General features: G+C 42.9%; 1 protein-coding gene and 1 long non-coding RNA gene across 6 annotated transcripts in view; one reads left to right on the top strand and one right to left on the bottom strand.

The window, feature by feature from the left end:
* The window catches only part of Atp13a4 (ATPase 13A4), a 125,116-nt gene extending 120,855 nt beyond the window's left edge, over positions 1-4,261 (bottom strand). For 3 of the 5 annotated variants that reach the window (XR_013043704.1, XM_042259132.2, XM_006974469.4), the window contains exon 1: positions 3,957-4,261. Coding sequence is in view for 3 of the 5 variants with exons in the window: in XM_042259132.2 (XP_042115066.1) it covers positions 3,957-4,019 (63 nt within the window). In the remaining 2 variants the exon portion in view is untranslated. The remainder of the gene's footprint in view (positions 1-3,956) is intronic. The other 2 variants (XM_042259131.2, XM_076548670.1) reach the window with 2 other exon arrangements.
* A 20-nt stretch (positions 4,262-4,281) lies between these two features.
* On the top strand, positions 4,282-24,913 carry LOC143268103 (uncharacterized). The gene is made up of 3 exons (XR_013043705.1): positions 4,282-4,422; positions 20,555-20,628; positions 24,776-24,913. It is a non-coding gene; the product is annotated as an uncharacterized LOC143268103 (long non-coding RNA).
* The last annotated feature ends 2,171 nt before the right edge of the window (positions 24,914-27,084 follow it).

The following is a 27,084-nucleotide window of genomic DNA, read 5'->3' on the forward strand; positions in this document are numbered from 1 at the left end:
GTAGTGGCTATGCAGTGCCGAGTCAATAGGAGAATAGTGCATCATACATCTTTAGCTGTAACAAAAAGAGGTAGCCTTCAAAAGGGAGTACAGATCCCATTCTTTGTTTAAAAATGCATATTTGTATGTCGGGTGGTGGTGGCCCCCGCCTTTGATCCCAGCACTCGGGAGGCAGAGCCAGGAGGATCTCTATGAGTTCGAGGCCACCCTGGTCTACAGAGCGAGATCCAGGACAGGCACCAAAACTACACAAAGAAACCCTGTCTCAAAAAAAGAAAAGTGCATATTTGTAAGGATTTGTATGCATTCATTAAAGATAGATTGTGATTGGTTTTACTTTATTTGGGCACAATGAATAGGAGAAACAATAGGTAATACCCAAATTGTATCTGGATGCATGTGACAGGGAGGAAGGAACTAATGAGAAAATAGTATGCTCAGCAATGTGCTGGCAGGGTCAGGATGGAAGGCCTACTGCAGTTATGCACAGAATTCTGTAGCATAAATGCTATTAACATTGTTCATTTCAGTGCACCAACACACTGTCACAGGATGTACAGTTACACAGTAGCTCACTACCTGGCATTTCCATAATACAAGAGCACGTGTACAGAATTAGAAGAATATCAATAATATTAAAATGTACTACAATCATTAGATGATATGGTTTGAGGAATGCATTATATAAGCCTGGAAAGAAAGTCACCAACATGGCAATATTAATCATGTTCAGATGTAAACTAATGGATCATATCTTCTTGTTCTTCAGACCCAAGTTATCTCAATAGTTTCACAACAAACATACATCACCTTTATAATCAGAAAAGCAGCCAAGTGTCTCTTCCTTTACTTGCTAAGAACCTAGGAGCAACATCAGGGGACATCATGTTTCCAAGTCTTGCTAGAATAAAACATTTCTCCAGAAAGAGTGATTTCATTAACGCGATCAATGGTTGGACCAGATCAACCTTATCATTGTCAGTCATGTGTGAGGAAATGGACAGTAATACTTCCATGAAATTTCCAAAGAGAAATGCACAACACTGGAATTCGTGGGGGCATGAACTCCCGGGAAGCCTGATACTGTCACTTCTCAAAAAGGAACCATCCCTCAACGAGCCCTACAAGACAGGTATAAAGGAACAACAACCTCTCCATTTATGAGTGATCTCAACAGAAAACAGAAACGTATGTTTATTTGGTCATTAATAGAAAAGGTGGCTTTATTGCCATGGAGTGGTGTTCATTCAGCTGGCTAATTGTATAGATAGGAGTCACTCCTACCTTTTTGTAAACAGTAACAGCTCATGAGTCCCCAAAATCGTTCCTTCTCAAAACATTTCCACATGGATGCTCTCAGCTACTCCTCCTAAGAACCCTGTGAGACAGGTAGGGTAAAAAGGACCACTCCTGTTTTTATAGGTAAGGAAACTAGGGCTTGAGCAGGTGAATGTCTAGTCCAAGGCCAGGGTGTGCCCTCTAGAAGTCTTTCTGAGGCCTTTTGAGAAGTGCCTGGTTAAAGAGCCTTGCTGAGGGCACTTTCCTGTCCTCCAACAGGGTCTTCTGTCTTTTAGGGTTTCATTTTCACTTGGCAATATTGCCTTCAGGTCACCTACAATTGCTCTTTAGTTCCCACTTCTCTCATTCTGGACTGAAAGATAATTCTATCTATTCTCAGCCTATGAATATTCACATTCTTCTTTTATATGAGAGATAAACTCCAGATTGTTAGTTTTTCTTGAAATTTGAGGGATTACAATTGGAAATGTCCACACTCATGGCATTTACAAACAATCTGTCAACAGTTTTGTGTCTCACATTTTTAGACAGTCTTGGCATTCTAAACGGGATTGGCCTACAAGTCAGAGGAGACAAATGGACTCAGCAAATACAAATTCTATAAAGCGACATAGCTTAGGAGATCTAACATCAGCCATTCTCCTTACCCTTGCTTTATTAGGAAGAGCAATATGTTCTATTTGGAGGCAGTGTCCCCAGCAAAATTTGAAAAGGTATCCACGGACTGTGTGCAGATCCAGAGACACAGAACTACCAACTTCAGCTAGTCTGTGTGATGCTCCAGCTCTTGGACTTACTGGCTGAGGCAATCTTAGGCAAACTTTTTGTACATTGCTCTCCCCATTGGCCTTGCAGTGTCATGGTGGAAACTAAATGGCCATGGAAATACTTTGTGTGCCAGAACCCAGAATAAAAATATGTGAGATAGATAGATAGATAGATAGATAGATAGATAGATAGATAGATAGATAGATAGATAGATAGATGATAAATGATGGACAACTTTTGAAGTTTACTGTTGTAAGTGAGGAACAGTGTGCTGAGAAAAATGATTCAGCACTAGGCAGGTGGCCAGGTTTCTGCAGTCGGAACAGGACAAGGAGCTGGGTGCATACTAATGCTGCACCTCTGCTGAGCCTACTGTCCGAAACACTGCTGACCAAAACACACAGCAGCCCTTACCCAGCCAAGGCACTCATCTGGGCTTCCAGCTGCATACAAAGCCGGGCTGACCCCCCCATGCCATTGGCAGTGCTGTGACAAAGACCGACTAGTAACCAAATTGCTCCAGCTGAAGCATTTGTTAGGCTAGGGAGGGGTTAGCCTTCAAGAACAGAGGTGATCCATAATGGTATTTCAAAGACAAAGTGTGGTCAAGATGAGGAAAGAGGAGAAAAAATGGGCGCGTTTACAAATGAGCAAGGAGGAGGGCATAGAAGTCCCTGCCTTCTGGTCAGAGCGTTCAAAATGAGGAAAAGGACTCAACTTCAATCTCTCAAGGAAATGCTTGGGAGGGGAAAGGAGCATAAGCCAAGATTAAGCTTTCTTAATCATTTCTGGTGACATGTGGGTAGGGCCTTGAAAGCAACTGTTACTTGATAGTTAAGTCTGAAAGAAGTAAAGGCATGATTACGAAAGCCAACTGAATTAAGGTGCCCTTTATTTCTTTATAATTTTTTTCAGCTTTGATAGATGGGATCTGTTCCAGAATGTCCAAAAAAAAAAAATGTTGTTGCTATAGAAACAGGTAAGCAGATTAAACTTGAAAGACCAGTTTTAGAACAAAGAATTTAATAGTCAGGACTCAAGCAATTAACCAAGAAAACATTTTAAGTAAATATCTTTCGGGTTTGTTATTTGTATATTAATTCCAGGAAGATAAAACGCTATTATAGAGTGAGAGCATCACATTTTCACATTTTAATTGCATCATTACCGGCATAAAAGGCTATGCTTACACAATTAGCAAAAAGACCTTATTAAACAGAAGTGCACATCTCTAACTCTCTCTTGATTGCATTGTAATTGAGAAATATCACTGTAAATTCAACAAGAACAGAATCATCTTTGATTTTCTTACAGTTCCCAAGTTTCAGGAGCACTTCTAAAACAGTGAACTACACAAAGTTTTCTGTAACCAATCTCTACAGCGGTAAGTTTTTTGAAGTAGAATGAAATGTGTGTAGGCTGATCATGGTTAATATTAATGCTTTATACCTTCCCTGCTGAACAGCAAGGTTGTGAGAAAAGAAAGGGGTCAAAGACCCAGCAGCGAGCTGCCTTGCCTTTGGGGTGCAGTTCTTTCCTTTCAGGGAATACCCTGGTCCTCACCTTGGGGACCTGATGAAATGGGAGTTCTGGACAGAACTTTCCATACAGATGGAGACTCGGAAATGAATAATCAAGCAGCCCGGTGTTCCTCTCCCCTTCGGTTTTACTTCAAATGAAAACAATCTTGATAAAAAAAATGAACACAATATGTTCATTCTATCAAATTCGTGCCGCCAGAAGTTACATTATGGGACAGGGAGATTCCTTGAGTCTGTAATTCCTGAATCAACATACGGTGACGTGTGTGAGTGTGTTCACGTGTGTACGTGTGCAAAGCTAGGGAAGGGGGACTGGGAGAAGGGGACAGAGTGTGGCTGGAATCTTACCATCTCGTTCTCGTCTCCTTCGTTGAGCAAAGCATGCTGGCCCTTCTCAAGGTGGTCCCCCATGGAAACGCACTCTGCTCCTGCTCCTCGACCCTTGCTTGCAGCCGCTTCCAGGACCAACTCCAGAGCCACCTCCAGGTCGCTGAATGAAAGAGTTAATGATCCTCCAGGTTAAAAACTCCTTCTTGAGCACACACCTTCTTTCAGCAAATGACAGTCCTTAGCAAAGTGGACTCCTCCCCCGGGCACTTGGTGCCAGGAGGAATTTCTGGCTGTTCCCTGCTCCTACATTCTCTCAAGTCTCCGAGGAAGCCACTCCCATGTCGATCTTTTTGTACCCAACTTACAGAGAAAAAAACTCATTGCCTGCCCACAGCCTGCCAGCCTAAGGCATCTGACTGCAAATCCAGCCGGACAATGCGGAGTTGGCAGGACCCTCGGGAGAAGCCGGCTCAAGAACTCCCAGGTCGCTGCTTTATTCCCAGAAACTAAGGAACTGGGGTGTGGGGAGGCTAACAGCGCTGGGTTTCCATTTGCTTCGTTCAGATCCCTAATCCAGAGGTTTTCAGGACCGTTCTCATTCACTATGCTTACAAATAGTACAGATTATTCATAATCCACCTCAATAGATATTTATAATTGCATTTCCCTTTTGCACACACCAACAGAAATATTCTACTTAATGTGTGTATAGAACTAGGCTTGCTTTCTTGAAAAGCGTGTAGTAAAGGCGAAAAAGTGCAATCAACTATTCTAGGCAATCCTTTTTAGCTCAAATGTTTGTGGTAAGCGCTGAGAGACATCCAGGAACAAAATATTCAAGTGGCCAAACAAAAAATTGGGGGGAGGTGTTTGCTTTTTGTTTCTTTGATTTTTTTAAATTTTATGCATATAGATGTTTTGCCTGCATATATGTCTATGTACCAGGTGTATGCCTGGGGCGATCCCCTAGAACTGTAGTTACAGGGGTTTGTGAGCCACTCTGTGTGGGTTGGGAATCGAACCCAGGTCCTCTGGAAAAGCAGCAAGTACTCTTGACCACTGAGCGGTCTCTCCACCCCACCCCCCATTCATTTTTTATTTATACACAAGTTACGCAAAATTTATTTCAGCATAGAAGCATAAAATGACCAAGTCACATTTGTTATCCTCAGGCCAACGTAGAGATTCAAATAGATAAATAAGTATGCTAGGAGGTAGGTAGGTTCTTACTCTGCGAGCTGGAACATAAGTCGGAGATAACTGTAGAGAGTCCCGGTGTGTGGGGAGAAGCATAGAAAGACAGGGACATCTCTGAGCCCGTCTTCCCGTGTGACCTTTGACCTACGAGAACTGACTTTGATAACCCGGAAATGGCAGGCTTGCTGAGGGAAGGGAACAGTGACCTGTGAAAGTGTACTAACAGCACTGACCAAGCATCCTTACTGTTTTTAGACTAGATGTTCATTTTTAGCATCCGTTGGTAGGTAGCACAGTGGTTAGTGACATGCACTTCAAAGTTGGAGGACGTGGCCTCAAATTTGGGTCTTACCAAGTAGCAGCTTTGCTGCCTTGGGATTTAGCAAGCTACATAAACTCCATCGACCTCTATTTGCTTGCATGTAAAGTAAAAATAATGACACTGGAATCTCCCTCATGTAGCTTTGTTTTTGAGAAATAGGGCCTGGGAAGATGTTCAGTAAAGGGTGGTTTCTGTGTCCACACACTGTCCCTTCCAGATGGCGCTGATCTCTCCAACTTGACAATGGTAATAACCCTTAGAGATTGAGATACAGGTGTGTAAGAAAGGAGACACACACACACACCATACACAGAGAGAGACAGAGAGAGCTCTTGAGCAAATGATAAAGCATAAGATAAATGTAAAAAAAATAAAAGCAAGCTAAGAAAATTCATTGTAACAGTAATATTGTATATAAATATTTGAGTGTATGTAGGTATAGGGTATAGTTCTTGGAATTCATAAGTATTATTTAACCAAATAATAAAAGTAAAATTAGTATCTTATCATATGGAGACAGAGGAGGGGTAGATGGGGGAGGAGGAGGGAATTGGAGGACAGGAGGGAGGGGAAACTGCCATCGGAGTGTAAAATAAATGAAAAAAAATTAATAAAAAAACAAAAAATCACAATGTAAACATAGTTTCTTTGTAGAGATAATGAAGACAGTCTAGAACTAGTAATGGTGCATCTTTGTAAACAGCCCACAATTCACTGGTTTGTATTTCAACAAGCAACCATTTAGTATATTGAGCAAAGGAAATAATAAAACAAAAAGATTTCCAAGTGCATCTCAACTTCTGCAAACTGGTAGGGTAAGTGGCAGAGCTAATGGGCAGGTGTGGGATGTGTTTAATTCTCCCCCGGGGAACTGGCAGTACTAGGATTGTTTCGTTCTGACCAGAACCCCGTATCCACTTGGCAACTTATCAGTTGTGATGCTAAGTGAGTAACTAATGGGGGCCACAGGAGAAGCTGCATGCACTCTCACTCCAACAAACAAATTCTCTTAACAATATCTAAGACGATTGTGAGGAGAAAGTTAAATCCCTACAATCACTAAAAAGATTTGGAGTGGGAAAAAAATTCAATATGCATCAAAACTCATGGCCCAAAGAACTGAGAACTCTGCAGTAGTGCAATATTTCCTTCAGGCCTCTCGAAAGTGCCAGTGTTACAAATCTAAGTTGTACACGTGCCTGCAAGTTCGTGGGCACCCTGGCCTTCGCTTGGTCCTGCTCAGCTACACACAGGAACCCAGAGACAGAGCAGATTCGGTAGGGAAGCACGTTTAGCATGCGCGCACTTCCGTGGAGAGGTTACTATTCTAAGCATTCTGTACAATACGCACTGTGGTTGATACTGTGCTGGTCACGCTCACTCAGCAGATGAGGAAACCTCTGTGCAGAAAATAAGTAACGTGTGTACTTAAAAGCAATTATCGGGTGACAAGACGGCACTTGAAGTCAACAAAAATGATGCAGCTCTCTCAATCCATGTCCTCGTTACTAAGACAGCACCGTTTCTATAGGTTTGTTTAGCCCATCCAAAGTGCTCAGCAAGAATGAGTGTTGGGCTTTCATGACTGGTAGAGCTTCTCTGTGGAGGGAGCATTTGAGAAAGAACTATAAAGCGGACAGGAAATTATTTAGTAGATGCAGACATAGGGTCCAGGGCAGGGAGAGAGGCCATGGGAAAGAGCCCTTGAAAGAAGGAATCCATGGCACAGAGAAACACGGAATGTTTGTTCTGAGTCACTTTCTCCTCCTTCACTGCCCTTAGACAAGGTGTAAGGGGAGCAAGATGGGACAAGAAGCACAGATAAAGCCATCCCGTGCAGGATTTTGAATACCAGGCCTGGGTCTGGACTTACCACAGTGAACAATGGTGACATCATAAATATGTACAGTCTGTTCTGTCAGCCTGTGTTGTAGGAGTGGCTACAATTGCTTATGCTGAAGCAACCGGGTCCTAATACGGAATGTTTACACAACCTGTGCCTGAGGAAGAATAAAGCTTCTTCCAGACCATCCAGATGATGCCCGTCATTTTGTATAACTCATATCGCTATTTGTCCTTACATATTTGGAGGGGGAAATGACCTTCAATAATGAAATCTCCTGTGGAAGCAAGGCCAACACCAAAATCCCAAATCGTATACAAGATTCCTAAGAGCCGGAGGAAACTCAGGGAAGGAGGGAAGACTGGGAAGGCTTTGTGAAGGGATGGAGTTAACAGGATGCTGTCCTGAATAAAATGAGATGGTTAGCAAAGAGACTGTTGACCAGGGAGGCCGAGAGCAAGTCTGCCAAGCCCATTCTAGAAAAGAGGAGTTGTACGCTGGCATCGATCACTGGGATCTGGGAAGGCTGTCCAGGAGGGAAGGTTGTTTGCACCATTCACTGATTCTCCCTCAGCACTCAGTTCTCCTCAAATACTCTGTGCCAAGTAAGACAGAGAAGTGCCAGGAGAAAAGCAAGGAAAAGTAATTAGCTACCTCTTCGCCGATCTGGTATCTCTTGCCTGGCCTTCCTTTATCCCAGGAGCAGTCTTCAACCTCTGGAAGTCTGTAATAGCTGCTAAGTAGGGATAATGGTAGCACTGGTTTCTCTGCCAGGTCGTGAGGATGCTGATATTTCACTTGCCTGGCCCATTTAGAAGGTGTGAAGATAAGTCATGTTTCGTCATATGTTAATTTCTGTCTTTCATCTGAGAGCCTCACAGAGGATTACAACATTCCTCCTTGCAACACCTCTGTGAGGCCGGGTGGTGAGTAATATATATTATTGCCCCCGTTTGAAAGCTGTAGGAACTGAGTCAGAAAGAGGTCACAGGAGCTGTTCAAGGTCACGCGTCCTCAGCATGCTCTAGAACTAGAAAGAGGCGCATCGATTCCGTTCGGTCATCGCTGGCGTTAAGCTGGCTCAGGCTTCCTCCTCAGTCCTCATTGCCCAAATCTAACATTTGTAAAGCTTCCCAACATGATCCGAATTCAAAGGTTCATTGTTATTAATTATCCTAATCCACACTAACATATACCTGATACACAATACTGTAACACGCAAAGATGAGACATCCCAGGGAGGAATTACCTGCCTCAAGGTGGTGGTGTGAAGTTTAATTGAATTAATTAATGTTTGTAAAACATTTAGCAACACTAGGATTAAAGGGTCTAATACAAAGAAACAGCCTCCCCATTAATTACAAAAGAAAAGAGCAAGCTAATGGTTCTGTGTCTAGAAGACTTGCTCTCAACCATCTGGGCTCAGGGTTGAGTTCTAACCTTCATGACAGCTTAGGGTGGCTTGTGCCATATTCCCAAAAGCTTCTCTTGCTAGCTGTTATTTAAAAGAAAAAAAAAACATGAAAATAAAAAAGCTGTTTTCCGGAGGTAAGAAAGTTCCCTTCTGTGAAGATTACCTTGATGGGCGACTGTTAGGACAATTAACTCCAGGTCGTTAAACACAGTCTTTAAAAAACGGGAACCAAGACTTGGTCTTTCCAAAGAATCACCATAATGGCGGTGTATTTAATTTTTGAAAACTTTTGAAAATCTGAATATGCAAAGCAAAACAGGTTAGAAAGTGACTAGTAAAAATCAGAAGCCATTACAACCTGCTTGGGCCTCCTCACTGCTCAGGTGAAGAAAGACCTATAAAAAGACTGGAAAATGACTGGTCATGCTATCTGCAAGAACCAAGTCACACATAAAGACTAGCACTTTCTACAATGTGTTTCACCCACAGCTACCTTGCTACTCAGTTGTTGTTTTTTGTTTGTTTGTTTGTTTTTAAGGGACTAGCATAAGAGTATTTGGGGGGGAAATCTCTCTTTTGAATATTTAAAAGAGGTTCGCATTTGCAAGGCAGGGATTTAAGCAGAATATTCCAGAACTGAACAATGAGTATGGTCGTGGCAATATTGTCAAATCCTGGGCCAATTCCAATTATTCGTGTAACATACAGAGGGCTTAGAACATGGCATTCACTCACCCCTAGGTTAAACATGTCTAGCTGGTGAGCCAAGGAAACTGAGGCATAAATGACAAAGTTCAACCCACCAGGCAGTTGAAGCATGTGGTAGTCTTTTGCTAACTGCTTGGTAAAGCAAGTGACCATTGACAAAGGAGGAGTAAAGAGGTTGAAGTGTACCCAATACAGGAATGGGCCAGGCCATACTTGGAAACACACAGAAGTTGACTCCGCGGCCTCCGTCCACTAGAGGCTAAACTCTGATGAGAAACCTTTGGCCGAGGGCAGGGCTCCAATTTGGAGTGGTAGTCCATCCAGAGAAAGGTGAGTGTCCTCTCCTAGGAAGGGTCTGGGTTTGAGGCAGGCTGTCAGGCAGGGCCTGAGGAACAGTAGTTCTCACAAGGAACCTTAGGTTTGGGATGTGTGACGCCAGAGCCTGGATAACAGAGCATAGCCTCCTGTCAGACAGGCGGGCACTGTGACTAGGAAGTCTGACTGGGTTCAGTTCCTCTGCTGCGAGTCTGGAGTGACCAGGAAAGAGAACGGAACAAGCGAACAAGCAAGCCATGAAGAGGCCTCACTCGGAAATGAAGAATAAGCACGTGCTGGGGATGGAAATGAAGCAAGGCTGAGGGTGCCCTGGGTCTCTGTGTTGGCTGTCTTTCCAAAAGTCCACTTCAGGGTGCTGGCTGCTCTTTTCCATGTCGTCAGCAAGTGAGGTGATGTCAGAAGGGATTCCAAGTAGATAAATCCATGATATTTTAAGGAGAGAGGACTTAAATCACCAACGAACACAATTTGGTTTTCATTTCTACATGACACGCCTTTCTATGTCCTAAGCAAATCGATAACGGGAGATGTCATTTCCAAACCAGGGGAAAGGAAAGCGAACCGTGGTGGTCACACCTTCCCCCAGTTAGTGTGGCATCAAAGGAGAGCTGTCCCCAAGCCCTGCATCAACTCTGACAAAGCATCTCAACTAAAAAGGTCATATAAGGGGGCTGGAGAAACGGCGCCACTGTTAAAAGTATTTCCTGCTCTTCCACAGGACCCAAGTTTGGTTTCCAGACCTTGGATGTGAGGTGGAGTGGTCTCACAGTTGTCCGTTACTCCAGCTCTAGGGATCCTAAACCCTCTTCTGCCCTTCATGGCACTAGCACAAACATGGTACATATACACACAGACACACACATAGACAGAGACACATACACACACACAAACAAATAAATAATTAAGCATTAATAATATGCAGGTAACTTTGAAATGTGCTTCCAAGGCCAAGTGCAACTTTAAAGCAACAACTCAACTCCCAACGACCTCCTTTCTGTTAGAAGCATCTGTGGCTGCCACTGACTGGGCACATCCGCGCCTGCAATCCCCTTTCCTACCTGAATCTGCCACTGAGTGAACCTGTGCTTCTCCACCCCTGGGAACGGAGCCAACTTCTCCTCATCCCCAACCAGTCTCTCTGGCACCGGGAGTCTTGTTATAGGCAGGTCACACGGTCTGTTGTTTGTTCTGCCTTTTTTTTTTTTTACCTTATTCATCCCACAGGAGACAGCAGAAAAAAGTTCTTTACTGGTGGGGTGTGTCAATGACCCTAAGGCTTTAGGAGATCCTGCATCTGGTTTTTGTAAAAGAGGTAAACACATCTTGGTGTGTGATGTGGTGCATATAAAAAGGTTTAGACAAAAGAGTCTTTGGGGCCGGGCGTGGTGGCGCACGCCTTTAATCCCAGCACTCGGGAGGCAGAGGCAGGCGGATCTCTGTGAGTTCGAGGCCAGCATGGGCTACCAAGTGAGCTCCAGGAAAGGCGCAAAGCTACACAGAAAAACCCTGTCTCAAAAAAACCAAAAAAAAAAAAAAAAAAAAAGAGTCTTTGGACTCAGGGTTGGAGTCAATGTTCCCTGTTCTCTCTGCCATTCATCTCCCAAAGCTTTCCTACACTGAAACCAAGTCTACCCTAAGAATCAGGCATCTTATGACAGAGCTGCCATTCTGTGCCTATGGAAAATTTGGCAAGATACTTGATTAACCTAAACTTTAATTTTCTAACCTATGAAATAAGATAATACTATGACAGGATCCTGTGGGATTATTGTGAGGATAAATAAAATAATATAAAAATGTCCTGTGCAATGTCTAATCCTGTGGGATTATTGTGAGGATACATAAAATAACATAAACCTGCCCAGTGAAATGTCCAATAGTTTATAATGACATTTTGAAGAAAACTTGGTAATCGAAGCTGAGACTTTTATCCTGCTCTAGAAGTATACATATAATTTATCCTGAGCAAGAATAAGCATCATAACATCTTACTTCAAAATATACTTCAGAACCAAAGCAGCAAAAAAAAACAACATAAAAACAAACTTGTGGACCCACGATATAGGCAAGCTAGAAATAAGCCCACGCAGCTACAGTCATCAATACAAAAGCACCAAAAATGTGTGTCGCAACAAAGATAGACTGTTTAACGAGTAGTGCCAAGAAAACTAAATACTCACACACAAAAAAAAATCTAAAACAGAACCCTATCACTCACCCTTCTCAAAAATCAACTCAAAATGAATGATAGACCTTAGTGTAATCTCTAAACTTGGAAACCACTGGCAGGGAAAGTGTGGTGGAAACACTTCCAGATCTGGGCATGCAGTAGTTCCCAAATAGGGCTCCAACAGCTCAGAAAAGCATAGCAAGCCTTAACTGATGGGATTCCCTTGTTTTAAACACTTCCGCAAAACCAAACACATAATCAGCAAAGTGGAGAGACACCTAAAGCAAATCTTGGCCAGATATTCATCTTATTAGGAATTTGTATTTAAAATATGTAAAGAACTCAGCCGGGCAGTGGTGGCGCACGCCTTTAATCCCAGCACTCGGGAGGCAGAGCCAGGCGGATCTCTGTGAGTTCGAGGCCAGCCTGGGCTACCAAGTGAGTCCCAGGAAAGGCGCAAAGCTACACAGAGAAACCCTGTCTCAGAAAATTAATTAATTAATTAATTAATTAATTAATTAAAATAAAATATGTAAAGAACTCAAAACTTAAACAAGTGAGCAAATAAATGGGTCAATGAGGGAGCATTTGAAGTGAACAGACCCTTTAGATGTTTTTTAATGTGTGTGTGTGTGTGTGTGTGTGTAAGTCAGAGGACACTCTCTGAGAGTCAGTTTTTACCTACTGTAGTGTGGATCCCTCAAACACTCTTCACCTTACTTGTTTTTTTAAAGATTTATTTATTTATTTAGTGTACATTGGGGTTTTGCCTACATGTGTGTCTGTGGGAGGGTGTCAGATTCCCTGAAACTGGAATTACAGGCAGTTATAAGCTACCATGTGGGTGCTGGGAATTGAACTCAGGTCCTCTGGAAGATCAGCCAGTGCTCTTAACAACTGAGCCATCTCTTTAGCCCTTTAAGGTTAGGGTTTTGGTTTTTTTTGGGGGGGGGGGTTGTTTTGTTTTTTGTCTTTTGTTTTGTTTTGTTTTGTTTTGTTTTTTTTCGAGACAGGGTTTCTCTGTGTAGCTTTGGGCCTTTCCTGGAACTCACTCTGTAGACCAGGCTGACCTCGAACTCACAGAGATCCACCTGCCTATGCCTCCCAAGTGCTGGGATTAAAGGCATGCGCCACCACCGCCCTCCAGCTTACTTTTTGAGACAGAGTCTCTCACTGAACCTAAATTGGCTGGCTGGCTTGATGGATGGATGAGGGGAAGGATGGATGAGAGGGTGGGGGTGGGTGGGGGATGGGAGGATGGCTAGTAAGCTCTAGGGATCCATGTGACTCTCCCTCCCCAACTCTGGTATTTCAGACATTCATGACTATACACAGTTTTTTTTTATTCATATTCAGTTTTTGTTCAGTTTTTTTAATTCATTTTTCTCTACAAATATTTCCCCCTTTGCTGTGGGATAATCCTCTTGCACACTGTAAAGATTTGTCACTCAGATTGGTTTAATAAAACACTGATTGGCCAGTAGCCAGGCAGGAAGTACAGGCAGCGTAACCAAACTAAGGATGATGGGAAGGAGAAGGGTGGAGTCAGGGGTTGCCAGCAAGACACAGAGGGAGCAGGAGATAAACATGCAATGCTAATAAAGGTACTGCCATGTGGCAGAGCGTAAATAAGGAATATGGGTTAACTTAAGTATGAGTTAAGTTAGCTTAGTAATAAGCCTGAGCTGTTGGCCAAGCATTTATAGTCCATATTCAGCCTCTGTGTAGTAATTTGGGAAGCTGCGGTCTTTGGGAACTGGCAGGTGGGAGAGAAATGTTGACTTACACCCCTTATTTGTTCAAAAATCTTCAGACAAGCCATTTTGACAGACATATGCGTAAGTATGCTCTTCTCTACTCCATTCTAGTAACTTTTGTTATTATTTGGTAGTTCTGAGATAGATCTAAGGCAAGCCTTGCCAGACTACATCTTCCTGGGATATTCACTGAAAAAAATAAAACCTTTCCTGAAAGCCTCCTGACCATCCTGCTCCCCACTCCTGAATATTGGGATTATAGGCATATGCCACCATACACAGCTCATTCTGCTGTCTGGGAATCTGAACTCAGGTCCCCTGTTTGTACAAGCACTTTACCAACTAAACTATCCCCCAGTCTCCCAAACTCACTCTCTCTCTCTCTCTCTCTCTCTCTCTCTCTCTCTCTCTCTCTCTCTCTCTCTCTCTCTGTGTGTGTGTGTGTGTGTGCCCACAACTGTGTGGAAAAACTAATTTTGACAGTCTAGAGAATCATCCAGATCTTAAATTGCTTAGTCAAAAATCCCAAAGGGAGATGAACCAGCTGATAGTGAAGCTCACCTTGGTCTTGTCAAACACAGTTGTAGGAGCTTATGAAAGCATTTATCTGGAGGAACGGGGGGGGGGGGGGGGGGGGTTTGCACAGGACAGGCTGCTCATCTCCAGGTATCTGATTTCTCACCACATAAGACACTGACAATTTGCTCCCAGAGAAAATCTAAGAGTCGCAGATGGGAGCTGCTGCCCAGTGGCTGAAAGTCAGGACTTCAGCTGTGTTCATGATGGTCATGAACACACAGATGATGAGCGTAAGGACTTCAGCTGTGTTCATGATGGTCATGAACACACAGATGATGAGGGTAAGGACTTCAGCTGTGTTCATGATGGTCATGAACACACAGATGATGAGCGTGAGGACTTCAGCTGTGTTCATGTTGGTCATGAACACACAGATGCACCTGTGGCGTGTGTCATAGCTGGTGTGTGAGTACGCTGCTGTATTTCTTTCCCTTTTTTTTTTTTTTTTTTTTTGTATTTTTCAAGACAGGGTTTCTCTGTGTAGCCCTGGCCATCCTGGAACTCACTCTGTAAGGCTGGCCTCAAACTCACAGATTTGTCTACCTCTGCTCCCAAGGGCTGGGATTATAGGCATGGGCTGCCTAGTTCGTTGATGTATTTCTAATATACTTCTGTGAAACAGAAAAGACAATAAGTCTCAGAGTCAGATGGTTTGGTCTCAGTTATTGCCTCATCTTACTGTATGGTCCTAGACACATTTCTTATTTTCAAAATAAGCTTTTGGAGGGTTACTATGAGGTGAGATGAGATGATACATATGGGCAGCAAAATGGACTGTAATCACCAGGTCCTTTCACTTCTGTGGTGGCCCTAACTTTTCTATGGCTTAAGCCTACTGAATGTAGAAGGGAAGTCACAGTACCCTGAGTCGCTGATACCTTGGAAAGGGCACCAGAGAGTGTTGGAAGGGGAGAGAATCATAGCCATCTTCTAGGAGCATTCCTGCCTGACTTGAGACAACCATCACTGAGCAAATAAAAAAAAAACCTGAGAGCAAAATTAACTGAACATTTTGAAAAAAGGTGCTGTAGAGATTGGCTGGTCCTATTCCCAGCCAAGTGACCCACTCTGTCCATGAGATGCCACAATCTTCCTCCTGTCTACTAGCACCAGGCAGCCAGGAGGTTGCATAAATCACATCTTATTTAGAGGGTCAAATATTTAGTGATGGACAGTAGGAAATATGCCCTGTTCTTATCTCCCACTGTGAGATCCATAACAGGTCACTTCACTGCCTGATCCAAAGCTGAACGAGCAAGGATGGAGTAGATGTTATTTGATCAACACCTCCAACCTTCTAAAGCTTGAGTCCTGCCCAGTGCAGGGGCACATGCCCCTTGAAGTCCAGGTTATAGGCTGCCATGAGCATTGTGGGAGTTAACAGAAGTAGAATCAGCAGAGAGAGAGCAGAGTGCCCATGTTCTATGCAGCAGCTGAAAGGAGTGTTGGGGGGCTTTAGGTCCCCCTGGATTGTAGCCATGCATTTCATTTCAGGGTTTTTCTTACTTTTTGAAACTATAATTATACCATTTCTACCCCCCTCCCCTTTCCTCCCATATACCCCTGCCCTCTCTCCTTCAAATTCATGGCCTCTTTTTTCATTGTTATATTGATGTGATGTGTGTGTGTGTGTGTGTGTGTGTGTGTGTGTATTCCTAAATATGATGTGATATATATATATATCACATATATATATATAACATATATATATATATATCATATATATATCACATATATATATTATATATATATAATATATATATATATATATATATATATATATATATATATATATATATATATAGAGAGAGAGAGAGAGAGAGAGAGAGAGAGATACATATATGGGATATATATAACCATTCAGAACTGGACAAGCAATCAGTGTGCTCTTCTCTGGGAAAGACCACCACCTCTCCTGCTCTCAGCTTTTCTCAGCTGCCTATAGTTCTTTGGATAGGGTTGAGACCTCCAGAGCTTGTCCCCACCTGCTCTGAAGTATCTCTTAGTGTTCTCCTTGTTCAGCTCACATCTGGGTAGCCATTTTGAGGAGGCTTTATAGGTGCAGCTTTTGATATTACTGGGTGACACACTCTCTCAGTAAACTCCCTGATCCCCTCGCTCTTACACCCTTGCCATCCCCTCTTCCTCAACATTCCCCGGGCCTAAGTGCAAGAATGCTCTGTAGATGCGTCCACTGGGGCTAGGTCCCACAACGCTGCACTTTGATTGGTTGTGGTTTTCCGTAGTGGTCTACATTGTACTACAAAGAGACATTTCCCTAATGAGGAGAGAAGACTATGCTGATCTGGGGGCATAAGGACAAATGTTTATGGATTGTTGTTATGCTGGTTTTAGTAAAGTGGTGGTTGTAGATTCTCCTCCAATAACCATGACTTCAGTAGCACTGAGTAGTTAATCAGGTTTCCAGTATCAGGCACAATTTCCCTCTTGTTGAGAGGGTCCTAAGTCCAATCAAAGAGCTTTTGGTTACTGCCGAGGTACACATGCCACTACTACATCTGAAAAGTCATCATGCCGTCTTGGTCATTGATGTGGTTCATAGGTGTCATGGCTGGGTACTATTGGTTGCCTCCTTCCTTTAGAAGTTTGCATGATGCTTTTGGGTACCATGAAAGTTAGTCCTCAGGCATGGGATATTCAGGTCAGTTCCAGATCAGAGGTCCCTGGGTGCTGTTTCTGAAGTGCGTGGTTTCTTCAGCAATGGGGACTTACCCTCCACCTCTGGGGGAGCCAATGACAGCAGTAATAGGCTGCAGGCTTTGAGAATGTCTCAGACAGTCCCGGCCAACAACTTAAAGCAGGGCTTCTCATGTCTGGTATTGGGGGGTTTTGTTAGGTAGTCTTTGGTAGAAAAGATAGTGAGTAGCTCAGACCCAGAAAGACAAATGTCACATATTCTCTCTCATTGGAGGCTCCTAGCCCCCAAATCTTCAGATGTGATTACATAGCCTGTCGTAACTACAGAAACCAGGAAAGCAAACCAGGCCCACTCCCAGAAGGGGGGATTGAGGAGCAATAGAGGGGGGAACAGCAGTATGCATGTAATCTGGGAGGGGAAATGGGGAAAGGAGGGCTCCTTCGGGAGGAGGAGGGGGTAAGCAGAGAATAAAGAAGGAGGGAGGGAGGTAAAAACAACTATAAGAATGTCTGAAAAGCCACAAGGAATCACACCACTAACCATTTACCAAATATATATGTGTGTTGTATATATATATATATATATCACATAACTGCAGGTATAAATATACATATAGTTTTTGGTTGTGAGCCTAGCCTTTAATGGCTGAGCCATCACTCCAGCCCATAAATATACATATAGTTTTAATAAACTTTTCTTATCTGGGCTGACTGGGCTCCTTTCAGCTTTTGAGAACATTCTCTATGGAGCCCAGGTTAACCACAAATGTGTGATCCTCCTGCTTAATTTTGCAAGTGCTGGGATGACAATCATTCCTGACTACGTCTATGAACACACCTTAGACAGTGGCTTCCTGGAAGTAATCTACTTGCCTTTATTTCCTCAACCTACTGTTTTTGCTCATCCTGTATTCTGATTTCTCTTACTGAATAGCTCAGGGATTATCCTTAATTACAGCTCACTGGAATTCCTTTCTTTGATCTTTTTAAGGATTATGATGGGACAGATGGTCTTCTGCCTATACGTTCTTCATACCTGAATAATTAATACAAGTGGCTACTGTCTTGCCTCCTTACGCACTATAAATGTAACCTAAGAGTCTTATAATCTGCCTTCAATATTATATGACTTTGTCTGGTGGTCCAGCCCAGAACCTTTTCTGCTGGGGTCTGAAAGCCCATAAAAGCTCATCTGAGCTTTGCTCCCTTTCTCCAGACATGACCCACACCCAGGCACTCACACACTAGCCTGAGATTTGATCACATGTGCCTATCCTGCCCCCAGAAGTCACTCACAAGGCTAAGTGTTGTGAGTCACAAAATTTTCACTTTAAAACAATTGATTCTTAAAGTGTTTGATGTTAGACTTTTGTTAAAAATAAAAACAAATTTTCTGAAATATTATTTGATAGTATTTATCATATAGCATATACTGCAATTATTGTACCTACCAGGAACATCTGCTGTCACCCTGTACCACTGTAAGTCACCACAACTCACTGTCAGGCCAACAGCTCAGTGAAGCAGGCACTTTGTTATTATAAGCACTTGATTCTGCTTCTAGAGATTGCTCCTAAGGAAACCATCTTTGGTGCATTTAAAATCTATGTATATAAAAATGCATCAAAGCTTTGCTTAAATTGAATGCATCCATATGACAGAATACGATGGTCACCAAGCACAAAGTTTTTCTGGACTACCGAATAATGTAAAAGGATAACATAGTAAATGGAAAATGATGTATGCAAATGATCATATGCAACATTAATTTTACTGAAAATGAGGATCCAATGGGGAGATAGCAAGAACTAGCAAACATCCTAAGAGTGACCGTCTAAATGGGAGAGTTTGCTGCTTTGTTTGTTTGATTATGTCATCCAATTTTCTGTAATAAAGTTGCTTCCATGTTATAATCAGACAAAGTAATATACTAGAAATATATTTCATTGTAGTATAATTTATTTAAATTATACTGGATGTCCACTAGAGCCTAAGTCTTTTGTTTGTCTTGTGCGACATATCACAGTCTCTTTGACAGAGGCCATGAGTTACACATTAATATTACTCCCAAAGACGGGGAGTCTGACATGTAACGTCGTTTATTCTAATTGTGAAAGAAATATTAAAACACTGTGGGGCAGTTGCTATTCCACTCTGAGAAGTGCGAATTTAGGTAGCATGGTCTGGGGCCCCCATTTTTCTACCAAAGCACCGTCTTCCTAGATTTCTTATCCCAGTGTTGACCTTTGATCCTTTCTTTCCACCTGGTCCCTATACCCCAAACATGATTGATGGATCCTGGTTCTATCTGAGGTCAGCCTGGCAGCTTCCTCTAAAAGCCTCCCCACCTCTGATCTTGTGAGTCTGGGTAGGGTGGCACCATGTAAGCCGCTGGTCTGTGGTGGCACCCTCACTTACAAAGAGACCCTTGAAATGCCTGGTCCACTATGCCTTGACTGCCAAGGAGCTTCAGAGAACTGTTGATTCCTGGAGCAAAGCTGATTCTTTCTTTGGGAGCTAAGAAATGAGACTCAACACAGAACCTGCCACCAGACTACAGATAACAATGACACCCTTCTGCTTTAGCCAGTATTTTTGCACATAACGTCTCATAGGCACCCCAAATCTATGCTAGCCAGGACATGTGGAAGGCTAACTACAAAGGTTGCTCTTCTACCCAACAGGGTTCAGAACTGACAGGACTCTCACAAGAATGAAAGGTGCGCTCAAGTGTGTGCGTAAGTGGATGTAAACCTAGCATCTAGAACATTCTCACACTATGCTCCAAGAAGGGCAACTGAGGGCAATGGTTGCCTCTGGGACTAAGAAAGTAAATGTAAAAGATGGACCTGGAGCTTCTTACAGAAAGTAAAGTACTAAAACCTTGGTGATACATGCCAGCTGGGTATAATTGTGACTGGAAGAGCTTTAGGAGGCCAACATTGGAGCACTTTGAGCCATGAATTTATAAGTAGTCATACTGAATTGTAATTCAAAGTTGAAAATAAATGTTCATTGTTCTCACTTCTAGGAATAAAGAATAGAATAAGTAAACATATGAGGGATAAGAGATAAATTTCTCATGAAGGATCCTAATAATACGTGCAATACTGACCCCTGAAGGAGGGTTACATACTGCCCATCTTTAAGTGTAGAGTTCGCGTGGTGATTTCCTTCCGAACAGTACAGTACAGAAAATTAAAATAGTATAGTTTGGATAGGAAATGTCCCCCACAAGCACGTGTGTTGGAGCCTAAGCATCCAGTTGGAAAAATGAGAGATGATTAGATGTTGTTCATAGCCAAATGGACTGCCAGGGGGTGGTGGAGCCTCATAGAAAGACATGGGCCACTGAAGCAATGCCTTTGAATTTGAATGTCTTGTTCCTAGACAGACTGCTTTGCTCACACCCTCTCCTTTCCCCTCTTCTTTTCTGGCTGCCATAAGATGAGCATCTTTCTCCTCCTTCGACTATGGGGCTTTGCCTCATCACAGCACATAACAATGGAACCCGCCTACCACGAACTAAGGTCTCCAAAACTATGAGCCAAATGAATATTTTCTCCTTTTAAGATGATTTGATCAAGTTTTGTTTTGTTTTTGTTTGTTTTGTTTTTGTTTTTGATCCACAGCAACATAAAGTAGCCAAGAGCGGAGAAAGGGAAGATTTGCAGTCAGGAAATTTGACCGAGCCCACTCTACCCAGGTGATTGAATCAACACCCAGAATAGCAGACCATGTCTAATGTGCATCCTCAACGCAAAAGGAAGAGCATGGTGCCTCTGGAATCTGCCTCCATTAAGCCATCCTTCCCATCTGAGTGTGAGAGTATCATTACGCACATTTTTAAAGTTTACTAATTAACACACATGTGTGTTTGTCTGTGGAACTGTATGCTGTGTGTGTGTGCTGGTGCCCCTTGAAGCCAGAAGAAGTTGTTAGATCCCCTGGAATTACAGGCACTTATGAGTTGCCTGATGTGGGTGCTTGAAATCAAACTCGGGTCCCTTGGAAGAGACCAGATCGACCCCCTCCAAGCTGCCAAAGCCCTCAAAAGAAAGGAAAGTTTGAGAAATGTCAGACCCAGGAAAACACTAAGTATATATGACAATTTCATGCAATGTGGTATCCTCATGAGATCCTGGAGCACATAGAGAATAATAGATTAAAGTAAAGAATCTAAACAAATTACAGACTATAGTTAAAACTAATTACCAATATCAACTTAATCACCCGTGACAATCAATACATGACATGAATGTAATATACTGTCTTCACATTTTTTTCTTAAACTTAAAACTATTCCATAATAAAGTTTACTGTAAAAAAAATAGTACATTAAAAAATGCTTCATGGGCTGGAGAGATGGTTCAGTTGGGTAGAAGTGCTTGCTGCACAAGTTCAGTGACCTGATTTAGATACCCAGAACCCATGTGAAGGACCAGATGTGCACATTTGTAGTCTCCAAACACCAGCAAGATGGGAGGCAGAGCAGGAGAATCAGCTGAAAGTGTGAAGGTCAGCTAGCCTGGAGAACACAATGCAGTCTCAGAAATGAGAAAGATGCTGGTTCAAAATCAAGGTAGATGGAGAGAACCACCTCCTGAAAGATTATCCTCCAATGTCTACATACAGGCCACGGCACACACGTGCCTCCTCTCTCTCTCTCTCTCTCACACACACACACACCATGTACACATACATACAAACACATACAGACACAATCATACACATACAACACCACACACATGCACCATACACACACACACATACTTATTTCAATGCTTTATAGACTACAAACATACTTTTTCCTCTTTTTCTCTCTCGTGAGATAGATTATTTATAGACTATTATTACAGAAAATGTATTTCTTATCACATATCAACTCATTATCAAGATATGAATACATTTCTATTGATTTTTTTTGCTTTTTTAAAACATTTTTTTGATTCTTTGTGGCTTTCACACCATGTATCTTGATCCCACCCATCTCATTGTCCCCTTGTATCAACCATCCACCCCTAAAGCCTCCCCCCCCAAAATAAAATGAAGTAAAATTTAAGAGAATAGAAGAACAAAAAAAAAAAGAAGAGAAAAATCTGGAAGCTGTAGTGTGACACAGTGAGTCACACAGTAAACCCTTTAGTCCATATATCTTTACTTGCAAGTGTTCATTATAATGAGTCATTGGTCTGGTTCAAGGCCTCTGGTTTCTGCTACACTATCAATACTGGACCTCACTGAAACTCCTCTTGTATATCCTGTTTTTGCCTTGTGTCATGGAGTTCCTGAAGCTCTGGATCTGCAGTACCAGCCCCTTCACACGCTCCAGCAGATCACAGATGGGGTGGATGTTGGGATGGACCAAGTCATAGCCCTGGTTCTGGGCCTGAGTGATTGCAGAGCTGGTCAGTCCACCAGCTCTCTCCTGTCCTCGCCACCAGGATGAACTCTCCAGCACCACCCCAGCTAGTTTACTCTATGCAGCAAGGGGCATGTCTGGTTCTCCTGCTCTCATGCCGTTGGGGACCCCCTCACTCCTCCTCCACCAGGGCCAGCTCTACCGTGTTGCCCAGGCGAAGTACGGAAACAAGGTCAACTCTATTGTTGCCTGGGAGAGGTACAGGGCCCACTTTCCCAATGCTGCAGCTGGTGAGGGGCAGAGTCAGCTCTCTTGCCTGTCGTAGGTGGCAGGGGGTGAGGGGGGGAACATTTCTATTGATTTTTGAAATGTTTGTATCTGATGAATAGAAATAGTAAATTAATGAGATGTTGATGAAGAGGCGTAAGAAGAAAGGATTGGGTTCTAGGCCTCCAACGACCATAGTCTTCAGCTGTCTTTACTATTCTTAACCTCAACTCAACTCAGTCTCCTCGCACATCCTGATCTCGAACAAAGGCTGGGAAAGGTGCAGCCTTTGAACTTTCACCAGGCAGTGCTTATGCCCTGATTAGCAATGGCAGGGCCAGAGGAAACCATTTACCTCAACCAGCTTCAAGCTTTTCATGTGGGACTAAAGCAGCAGTTCTCAACCTGTGGCTCTCGACCCCTTTGGGGAGTGGAGCGACACCTTTTACAGAAATGGCACATTAGACATCCTGCATAACAGATATTTACATTATAATTCGTAACAGCAGCAAAATTACAGTCATGAAGTAGCAACGAAAATAATTTTATGGTTGAGGGATGCCATAACATGAGGAACTGTACTAAAGGGTCATAGCGTTAGGAAGACTGAGAACCACTGGACTAAAGGGTAATTCTTCCCTCAGGATAGTTGCTGAATTAAATGAGGTATTGTATATAGAATGCTTAGCACAGTGACAGCCATGTATAAACTCTCTGCTGTGGTAGCTATTATCACTAAAACTGTACTAAATTTTGCCAGACACATTTGAAACAGCAAAGCACAAAATACATCCATAGGTCCACAGCGATTAAATAATAGAGCAAGTAAATAGGAGAGGAGAATAGATAAATCTGTACAGAATTCCAGATAAGCTGTGCGGAGCCCCTTCAAGGGCAGCACAACTGTATTTCTTGGTGTGCGCTATGCACGGCGACTCCCTTCCAAAGAGGATAAAATACAGGTCAGAGGAGAAGCCTGACCAGCTTTTCTCAGTGAGGCGATCGAGGTTAGAATATCAAAATTGTTATGTCATGCGGATAAGTCATAAGAATAGCCCTTTGTGTTTTTGTGATCCTTGCTCCAAATCCCAGAATGCTGTGTAAGTATGAGTAAAAACATCAGACAAATGTGAACTGAATCAGGATAGCATATAAAGTATCTCATCAAAGTCATTAAGATCAGCAGAAACACAGAGGTTCTGAGAAAAACGCTAGTCTTAAGGAGCCAAAGGAAACACAGGCCATGCGTCATGGCATGGTATGCTGGATGGGCATTTGCTTTAAAACGCCAAACAAATGAAGGGGTTTAGTTACTACTACTACCATATGAGGATTGGCTCGTTACTTGTGAAAACTCTGTTGTACTGATTGGAGCCCATGGGAACTCTCTGGACTATCTTTATAATTTTTTTGGAAATACTAAAGTTATTCTTAGAAATTTAGTCAAATGCAGTATGAATAGGGTGTGTCATTACAGTAACTGCATGGCATCCCTGTGTTACCAACTTATTAAAACAATCAAAGATGCCTGGTGTCAATGTGAGCTCCTACATTTAGATTTGTTATAAACTGACGCAGGTTTTTAGCCAAATGGTTTACTGAGACAACTATGCCTCCTAGTGGCATAATGGTCTATCTACATTTTGTAGCCAAGAACATCCCTCAAGCTTCCTTTTTTCTTTTTTTTTCTTTTCTTTTCTTTCTTTCTTTCTTTCTTTCTTTCTTTCTTTCTTTCTTTCTTTCTTTCTTTTTCAAAGAATGAAGATGGGAACAGATTCGGGGGAGGGGGAAGTAGAGACAATTGGAACCTGGGTGAATCTCTGGGGTGAGCTAGAAACCTAGAGCAATGGAAACGCCCAGGAATCTATGAGGGTGACCTTAGCTAAGACTCCTAGCAAAGGGGATATGGAGCCTGAACTGGCCATCTCCTGTAACCAGGCAAGACTTCCAGTGCAGGGATTGGGACTCCAACCCAGCAACAAACCCTTTGACCTACAGTTTGTCCTGCCTACCAGATGTGCTGGGGTAAGGATGGCACAGAAATTGTCGGATTGACTGACTAATGATTGGCACAGCTGGACACCCATATCCTGAGAGGGAGCTCACCCTGATAGCCAAGACCCAGAGGCAGGATACCCTAGAAACCTAGAATAGAACCAAACACAACTTGTATGGGAGGAAAGTCAATAAAATTATTCCTAACACTATTCTGCTATACTCCGAGATTAATGCCTAATCCAACTGTCATCAGAGAGGCTTCACCCAGCAACTGATGGAAACAGATGCAGAGACTCACAGCCAACCATTAGATGGAGCTTGGGGATCCTGCCGAAGAAGAGGAGGAAGAGTTACAGGAGCCGGTGGGAGCAAGGACACCACAAAACCAACTAACCTGGGCTCATAAAGGCTCACAGAGACTGAACCGACAACCAGGGAGCCTGCATGGGACTGAATATGTTACAGTTGTGTAACTCGGTCTTCTTGTGAGACTCCTAACAGTAGGAGCAGGGGCTGTCTCTGACTCTGTTGCCTGCTTTTGGGACCCATTCTTCCTACCAGATTGCCTCATCAATTCTCAATAAAAGAAGAGGTGCCTAGTCTCACTGCAGCTTGATATACCATGACTGGCTGACATCCATGGGAGGCCTGCCTGTATCTGAACAGAAACAGAGGAGGATGGGGAGAAAGGGAAGGGGAACTGGGAGGAGAAGACAGAGGGGAGACTGTGGTCAGGATGTAAAAACAAAACAATCAAAATCTGCCCGGAGCCTGTGGCCTGCCAGGAGGGACCACACTGCAGTTTGTTCCCACGAGCCAACATTACTTTCATGCGTGGCCTCTAAAGAAAGCAGACGACACACAAAAGGGATTTTGCCGGTGGGATGCCATAGCCCCACAGAGCAGCGGTATGATAATGTCTGAAATCTTGATGTTGATTGTGTATCTGTCCTGAAAAATCTCTACGTCTCCAAAATTTCCACACAATCTGTGAATAGGAAAGATATGTTTTATGACATTTGGACTTTCTTTTCTTTATTATTTAGAGAATATTTCATTGGTTTCAGTACCCAAACCCACATAGATAAAGCCTTACTATTTAATGCAGTGTGCTACTCTTGTAAAAATGGGGAGGAAAGAATACATTAATGTTCTAAACCAGCGGTTCTCACCTTCCTAATGCTGCCATCCTTTAATACAGTTCTTCATGTTGTGCTGGCCCCCAATCATAGAATTATTAGCATTGCTTCTTCATAACTGTAATTTTTGCTGCTGTTATGAATCATAATGTAAATATCTGATGCAGGATATCTGATATTTGACCCCTGTGAAAGGGTCGTTGGACCCCTGGGAGTTGTGATCCACAGGTTGAGAACCACTGTTCTAGACTTATATAACTCTTAATTTCTGTTCAGTGTTAGTTCAACACGGGAAAGAGAGATACTTTTTTCCAAGGTTTACATTACAACTAAATTTTCCAAGAATTAAAATTATATGCATATGTAATATCCTATGTGTATTTAAAAGGCGAGTCGTAGCAGTAAGCTATGTACCAACAGCAGCACTCCCTTTTCCAGGTTCTTCAGTCATTCCAAAAACACTGAGGATAACCCATTTAAAAAAAAAAAAAAGGATAAACCAACAAAATCCCAGAAAATGGCACAGTTCTGCTACTGCTACAGTCCCAGGCACTTTTTCTTGTTATCTTCTCAGCCATCATCTGGAAGGGAAACATTCTAAACGGCAATACCAAAACAGCTGTGACAAAGCATGGTCACTACTATGTATCACAAACAAGGTATGAGGTATTTAATGTTCACAGATGTGTGATATGGAGCTGTCCCTCTCACATCTGTAAACGAGAGGATATCATTTAAATGGCTTTATTTAAGACTTCTCCAGCAGAAGGCCCAAAGGAAGGCATGGCGTGGCTCTGTAAAGAAATGAGCCAGTGAGAGGCCTTAGGGGGTAAATGTGCTTGCCTCACAACCCTAGTGAACTGAGCGCACACACACACACACACACACACACACTGTACATAAGCACACAACAACAACAACAACAACAATAATAATTACTTTTTTTGGTTTTTCAAGACAGGGTTTCTCTGTGTAGCTTTGCGCCTGTCCTGGAACTCACTCTTGTAGCCCAGGCTGGCCTCGAACTCACAAGAGATCCACCTGTCTTTGCCTCCCAAGTGCTGAGATTAAAGGCATGTGCCACCACCACCCCAGCACAATAATTACTTTTTAAGGAAAAAAAAAAATGTAGTCTCCTAGGGAGTGGCACTATTAGGAGGTGTGGCTTTGTTGGAGTGGGTGTGACCTTGCTGGAGGAAGTGTGTCACTGTGGGGGTGGGCTTTAAGGTTTCCTATGCTCAGGATTCCACCCAGTGTCTCAGTTGACTTCCTGTTGCCTGCAGAAGTTTGGGCCCTCAGCTACTTCTCCAGTACCATGTCTGCCTGCACAATCCCATGCTCTCCGCCATGATGATAATGGACTGAACCTCTGGAATTGTAAACGAGCCGCCCCAAT

Source organism: Peromyscus maniculatus, chromosome 12 (genome assembly GCF_049852395.1).
Source record: "Peromyscus maniculatus bairdii isolate BWxNUB_F1_BW_parent chromosome 12, HU_Pman_BW_mat_3.1, whole genome shotgun sequence".
Taxonomy (NCBI): Eukaryota; Metazoa; Chordata; class Mammalia; order Rodentia; family Cricetidae; genus Peromyscus; species Peromyscus maniculatus.